This window comes from Ochotona curzoniae, unplaced genomic scaffold (genome assembly GCF_017591425.1).
Source record: "Ochotona curzoniae isolate NIBS_2020 unplaced genomic scaffold, NIBS_Ocur_1.0 contig_66, whole genome shotgun sequence".
Lineage (NCBI taxonomy): Eukaryota > Metazoa > Chordata > Mammalia > Lagomorpha > Ochotonidae > Ochotona > Ochotona curzoniae.
This window is the reverse complement of record NW_024466512.1, coordinates 6,291,687-6,298,482: the sequence shown is the minus strand read 5'-3', so window position 1 is coordinate 6,298,482 and position 6,796 is coordinate 6,291,687. Positions and strand designations below refer to the sequence as shown.

At 59.0% G+C, this 6,796-nt stretch overlaps 1 protein-coding gene across 1 annotated transcript in view; it reads left to right on the top strand.

Annotated features, from left to right (window-relative positions):
• Positions 1–401: 401 nt before the first annotated feature.
• HTRA1 (HtrA serine peptidase 1) overlaps positions 402–6,796 on the top strand; it is a 47,724-nt gene continuing 41,329 nt past the window's right edge. Inside the window, exon 1 of the mRNA XM_040991749.1 lies at positions 402–988. Within this exon, the coding sequence (XP_040847683.1) occupies positions 490–988 (499 nt within the window). The 5' untranslated portion in view covers positions 402–489. The remainder of the gene's footprint in view (positions 989–6,796) is intronic.

Sequence of the window (6,796 nt, the reverse complement as noted above, 5' to 3'; positions counted from 1 at the left end):
CCGCGGCCAGTGGGGCACACACGCGCTGCCGGGTGTGTCCTCAGCACCCCGATTTGCGGGAACTTTCTCGGGCGTCGGCCCGCGGAGTGGCTGCAGGGTTCCCTTAGTAGCCCATCCCGGCAGTTCCAGGGTCGTTTTTCTTGGCAGGGGAACTGGCGGGAGGCGAATTCGCGGGGAGTGTAAACCTGGAACCCGAGCCCCGCGAGGGGGCGGCTCCGCCTCGCCCGAGCCCCACCGCGCCCCGGCGCCGCCCGCCCTGCCCCCGCCGCGGGCGGGCCCGGCTCCAGCCGCCCGCCCTCCTGCTCGCCATCCGGCCGGCCCCCCTCCCGGGCGCCGTGCCCGTCCCCAGGGCGGCTCGTCACGGCCGCGAGGCCAATGGGCTGGCCCGGCCGGCCGCGCGCACTCGCACCCGCTGCCCCCGAGGCCCGCCCGAGCTCTCCCCGGCACCGCTCTCCGGCCCGCGCCCAGCCCGCCGCCGTCGGAGCCGCCATGCAGTCCGCCCGCACCGTGCTCTTCGTTCCGTTGCTGCTGCTGCTGCTGCTGCTGCTGCCGGCGGCTCCCGCCTGGGCGCAGCCACCGCGGGCCGGCCGCTCGGCGCCCGCCTCCACCGGCCCCGCCGCCGGCTGTCCCGAGCGCTGCGAGCCGGCGCGCTGCGCCCCGCCGCCTGCCAACTGCGAGGGCGGCCGGGTCCGCGACGCCTGCGGCTGCTGCGAGGTGTGCGGGGCGCCCGAGGGCGCGGCGTGCGGCCTGCAGGAGGGCCCGTGCGGCGAGGGGCTGCAGTGCGTGGTGTCCTTCGGGGTGCCTGCCTCGGCCACGGTGCGGCGGCGCTCGCAGGCCGGCGTCTGCGTGTGTGCCAGCAACGAGCCGGTGTGCGGTAGCGACGCCAACACCTACGCCAACCTGTGCCAACTGCGTGCCGCCAGCCGTCGCTCCGAGAGGCTGCAGCAGCCTCCGGTCATCGTCCTGCAGCGTGGAGCCTGCGGCCAAGGTACCCCAGCGCGCCCCGGGCGGTTCCCCACGCACTCCGTTCTGGCCGGGGACCTGTCTCCGGGGGACGGGAGGGCAAGCAGGGGCCACCAAACTTTGCGAGGACGTTCGGGATACTCTGTCACGGGGACTGGCAGGGAGGCAGGGGACCCTGGGGTGGCAGTGCTCCGTGGGCTCGCTTGGAACTGCACTTTATGCCCAGGCCGGGATCGGTGACGCCACCGCAGCGCCCCGTGGTCCGGAGCCGGTAGGAGCGTCCCGCCTGTGGCTACCCTTGGGTCCTCTGCGTGGAGAACCACGATGCGTGCGGGACGCGGAGCATGTGGGCATATGGAAAGGAGTTGAGGACCGGGAAGGGGGCTTGATACGAGCATCCTGGGGAACTCCGGGAACGCCTTCTGTTGCCTTCCCTTCTCTCTACTTTCACCTCCTCCGCGTTAAAAAGGAACCCCGTGTGGCTTTGATCACGTAAACTCTGTAAAAGCGTTTTCAAGCCTTTGGAAGGGCTCACAGCTGCGCGGCCATCCCCGCGGTTTCCCCCAGATGGGCTCCCCGGGGACAGGGCCGGTGCTGGGGAACCACAGGCCTTTCCGCAGCGGGAGGCGCTGGCACTGCCCAGCGGCCGCTCTCCTTGTTTTGAGCCAATCGGACCAAAATAAAAGTGACTGTTTTCGCACAAGCTCATGGGTTTGGCCGATGCTGGCTGGATGTGGAGGAAGTGTATCCTCCTCCTCAGGCATCTTTCCTGGGGATGGGGAAGAAGGGGGAGAGGGTGGTAGCCAGATGTCTCCCTCTCCCCGTAGGGAGAGCGAGATGGAGGGAAGATGCTTCCTCGTGGACCAATAGGGAGTTCATCTGGGCCGGGCCGGGCCAGCAGTGTGGGGATTGGCCAGCAGGCTGGGCAGTGCCCTTGGCCGGCAGCTGCTGTGTGCACCCACTGCCACCTGCTCAGGATAGATGGTGTGTGGAGAGAGGTGGGGGAGCCTAGCACAGGGCGGCTGGTATAGGTTCTTTGTAGGAATACCATCCGGTGTGACTAGCACAGGTTGGCTCCTGTGGAGTGGAAGGTGCCAGAATGGTGTAGGGAGGAAGTGCAGATGGGTTTCCATGGGCACAGCCCTCATGACACGACCTGGTCAGGGTAGAGAGCATTGTGACAGAAATGCACAGCCACTGAGTACCCAGTCAGAGTGTGCCAGATGTGCCCACTGTCACCTTAGCTGGCTTCCATGGCCTTCATTCCAGGCCTTCATTTAGGGAAATGGGGGCTGAATCACCCGGCAAGGGTCACTGTCCTGGATGGGAACCCAGCGGCCCTGGCACAGAGGCAGCCCATGGCTCAACCCCCCAGGCCGTGGGAAAGGGGCAGGCAGAGAGGGGTGGAGTTTTCCAGAAGGCTGGGAAGCGCATCCCAGTCTGCTTTAGGAGACTGGGTGTGTGTGGCCAGCAGTGGTGGGAGGCACTTTTGGGGAGGGCAGCAGGGGTGACCCAGGTTGGTCGCTAAAGAGGCAGGAGATCCTAGAGGGTGGCTGGTGTCGAACTCAACCTGGCAGTAGAGTGCAGAACGTGCCGGGGTTGAGGCCGCTGCTATCATCTGGGTGGTAGCGTGAGAACAGCCGGGTGTGTGGCAGACAAGCCGGCTGTCGCTGTCGCTCTGCGTCACCGGTGCTGCGTGATCTGCTTCATCGATTGCCAGGAGGCCGAGTCACTGACCAGCCTTGCTCAGCTGAGTTGAGTCACCAAGCAGAGAGAAACGGATCTTTCGCCGGCCATCATACCCACAGCAGTCTCCTGTGTGCACTGGCTTGGAGCAGTCCCAGAAGACCCGGCACCGGTGCCTTGCAGTGGAGGGCAAGGTGGGGGTGTGACAGCATCCTCAGTGTGTCTGCCTGGCACTTGGTAGGTTAGTGAGTGGGTAAGCAAATGGGTGGTAGCAGGATTTTGTGGCACACAGCCTCCATGGCTTGCCTTGATGGTGAGCATTGCTTTCTGTGCCCCTGTCCTTCCAGCACACCGCCCCTGGAGGGGTCTCTGCTGCAGTTGCCTGCGTCTGTGCGCACGGCAGGTCAGCTGACGTCATTGTAAGAGGAAGGCAGCTGGTGACCTGCTCCGGCTGGACAGATGGACGGCAGTTAGCAGGGCTCCCAAAGGGCTTCAGTTGAGTTAGAGGTGTGAAGTTGGTCACCTGTGCCAAGGTGAGCGGGCTTTGTGGTTTCAGATACTAGCTTGTTTGAGAAGCCACAAAGCTTGTGAGAACTTAGAGCAGGTTGTACCGGGGGAAGAGATGGGGCTGCCTTTAGACTGGGGGGTCACCGGGAGCGTGAGCAGGCCGTAGTGCCAGCACTGTCGCCTGCAAGGTGTTTCACAGGACTTCTCAGAATGTTCCGGAAACGAAGGCAAAGCTTCCGTTCCAGAAGCCGGTGTTGCTTTCAAGGTTTGACATGGAAAACCACTCAGTTATACCCGAGAGCAAAACCTGCCACTTCCCACTGTTAGTCACAGAGATTATGAAAAAATAAACAAGAGCCCGGCATGATTGCATAATGGTTAAGGTCCTCGCCTTGAATGTGCTGGGATCCCATGTGGTCACTGGTTCTAATCCCGGCGGCCCTGCTTCCCTGCCTGGGAGAGCAGTCGAGGACGGCCCAAAGCCTTGGGACCCTGCACCCGCGTGGGAGACCGGAAAGAAGTTCCTGGCTCCTAACTTCGAATCGGCACAGCACCTGCTGTTGTGACCACTTGGGGAGTGAATCATCGGGAGGAAGATCCTCCTCTCTGTCTCTCCTCCTCTCTATATATCTGACTTTCCAATAAAAATAAATAAGTAAAAAAAAATGGAATTGCGATTAGTGGTAGGTAAATGTTAATTTATTTTGTTTACTCTCTGCCAAGCATATCTTTTTTTTGTTCTCCCAGCCAGCCTATGTGGTGTGTGCTGAGGCTTCTCCATGCTACACCTGGCACGCAGTCAGTGTCCCTTGCGCAGGACCTGAACTCGTGCCTCTGGCAGTTCATTATAGACACTGTGCTGTGCGGTTGACAGAGTGATGGAGATTACGAGCTAACAGCTGAAATCGTCAGTGCTCAGATGGCCATGGTCTTGACAGGAAAGCCAGGACCAGTCAGGTTCCCACCCAACGGGGTCAGGAACACAGACACAGGGTTACCTCCAGTTGCTGTCCAGGCAACTCTGGCTAAAGAAAGGCAAGATGTGTGGTACAGGCTTTATCACGCTGCATCTCAGCTGCAGTCCCAGCGCCTGCAGCGCTGCAGAGGAAAGAGGGGTCCTTCCCAATTCCCAAACATTCCAAAAGCTCATCCGGGAAGCATGGTGCCAAGTGCTGAAAATGCATACAGGACCAGGGAAGACACCCGGACAAGATTGCCCAGAAGACAGAAACCTGGGCGCTTTCTCGCTGGAGTCCCCCTCCAGGGAGCCCACCCTGCCCCGGACAGCAGCCTGTAAAGATGCTGGGAGGTCCCCAGCTACTCCCCCATGAAAGCGTTCAGGGCACAGTTGCTCTGCTCTCAGCCCAAAGTCCCTGGGCTGTGGCTGGCTGTGCTTGGTGAAGAGCCGTGGTTTTAGGTGGTTGCTTTGCTTCCTGCTCCCCGGGTCAGTTTGTAAAATGTGCTTTCCTCTTGAGTGGCAGCCTTGAAGTGACCATGGAGGCTGGAACGAAGCAGTGGCTGTCCCCAGGAAGCTAGTATTTCACACCCTGGAAGAAAGCGCAGCGGTCGCTTGGGCCTAACCTAAAACTATTAAAATTCAGTGTGTGTTGGGGAGCCTGCCCATCGTCGGCCACTCAGACGCTGTCTCTTGTTGCCTCAGAAGTGTCCAGTGTCCTTGGGGACCAGCTCTCGGTCATTTTTGAAACATGGAAACTGTCAAAGGTCTTGAGCTGCGTGTGAGGTGTTGTTCCATTCTGATTGGCTACCTTCTTTTATTGCCCCACGGGTTTCACTGAACAGCTCGAACACGAAGGATTTGTAAAGTTAGTAAGTTAGTGGGATGGAGCGCCAAGCATCCGAGTTAGTTCACTGCATCCAGGAGAGCCGTAAATAGCTTGGCCCAGAGCTTAAAATAACTGCAGTCTGTAGGCGACCGCAGTGGGGGCAGCACAGGCCTCAACGCTACAGGCCTGGACCCGGTTTGTGATTGGGGTTCTGTAATCCTGGATGACTTTTGTGTTTTGGATTCAGAAACCAGACTTTCCATGAGCTTATGTTTCTCGTGAATAAATAGTCCTGGCCAGGCTTAGAGTGAAATTCTCCCGCTTGGCAGGTGGGTGGTGAGGGCTCTTTGTGGAGAGGGGGTGGGGCTGCAGGCCTGCCACCTGTCTGGCCTCGTGCGGGCTGTCACCTGTGTGGGCCACCCTCCTTGACGTCCTGGAGGTCCAGTGGTGAGGGGTCTGGACCGGAAGCTCCCTGAAGTGCTCCCTGGCCAGATGTGCCACGATGTGAGAACATCAGCCCCTCCCTTCCTCTTCTGAAGGCTTGGCTGGCTTCTCCAAGTTACTTCTGTTCCTTCCAGTTAGGGGTGGTTAGAGCCCCGGTTGGCGCTGAGTGGCTGCCGCCTGTCTTGAACTGGGCTGCCTGTACTTGGGAGCACGAAGCGTGGTCCGAAGGTGCTGGAAGAATACAGAGTTGAACTTCTGGAGGCAATGACATGAGTTCTGTCTCTAGATTCACTTGGGGCATTTATTGAACACGTGTTATATACTCAGAATTTTATCAGGTATGGGGATGCAGAGCTAAGACATAGTGGCCCCTGAGCTGCAGGTGCTTATGGTGAGTCGTGCTCAATGAGAAGGCAGGGCATCTGAAGGCACGTCACTCCTTTGTTTGGGATGGGGCTGCATCCCGTCACTAAGGTCTCTGTTTCTCTTCAGAGGCCCCTGTCCCCACCCCTACCACCTCTTGGAGCTGTGGTGGGCTGGAGGGGTTGCCCTACAGTGTCTGTATCCGTGCCTGAGGCATTCCTAGGATTGCATCTGTATTTGCTATGAGTTGATGATGGTGACCTTCGTCACCACCAAGGCCCTGACAAGGCCTCAATTGGAAGGAGGAGGACACTCCAGCCCTCATTAACTAGAATAGGTGGGCAGACCTCCCAGGAGAGGGCCACCTTGGCATCTGCCAGGCACCATGGGCAAGAGAGGGTTCGAAACTGCCTTGCATGTCATGCGCTGATGGACGCCCTGGGCTGTCGGCTGTGTCTCCTGAGCAGTGTGTGGTGTCTGCTGACGGGACTGCGTGCCTGGAATGCGTGAGATTTTACAGGTGTCCCCTCTCACCAGCCCTCCCCAGGGAGTGTGATGCCAGGCAGGTGTCAGTTTGTAGATGCCCAAGGAGGGGTGCTCAGTTTCGCTTCCATCCTTGGGGCACTTGGGAAGATTTGCCTCATCTGAAACACACATGTGTGTGTTTAGGGAGTCTGTGGATACCCGGCTGTTTTAGATTCCTAGGACAAATTGTTGAGTAAGCGTGTTTCCTAAGCCACAGCTGTCCACAGCATTGTGAGATGGCTGCTGGGCCCTCGCCATAGGCAAGTCACATCTGTGTGCAGGGAGAGCTCCATGGGCATGTTGTTGTGATTGGTGGAATTTTTGACACTTTCCCAATTTGAGTAACCCCTGCCATTGTGAGTCAGAGCCTTGTGCAATCTTTTCAAACCTCAGAAACATCTTCTTTTTTTTTTTTATTATTATTGAGTTGTGCAACGAGAGCTCAAGCCTGAGATGGCTGGGCCGTGTGTGCCATGAGCCATGTTTTTTCTCAGTGTTTGGTGAGGTTTGTAGCAGAGTTCTCC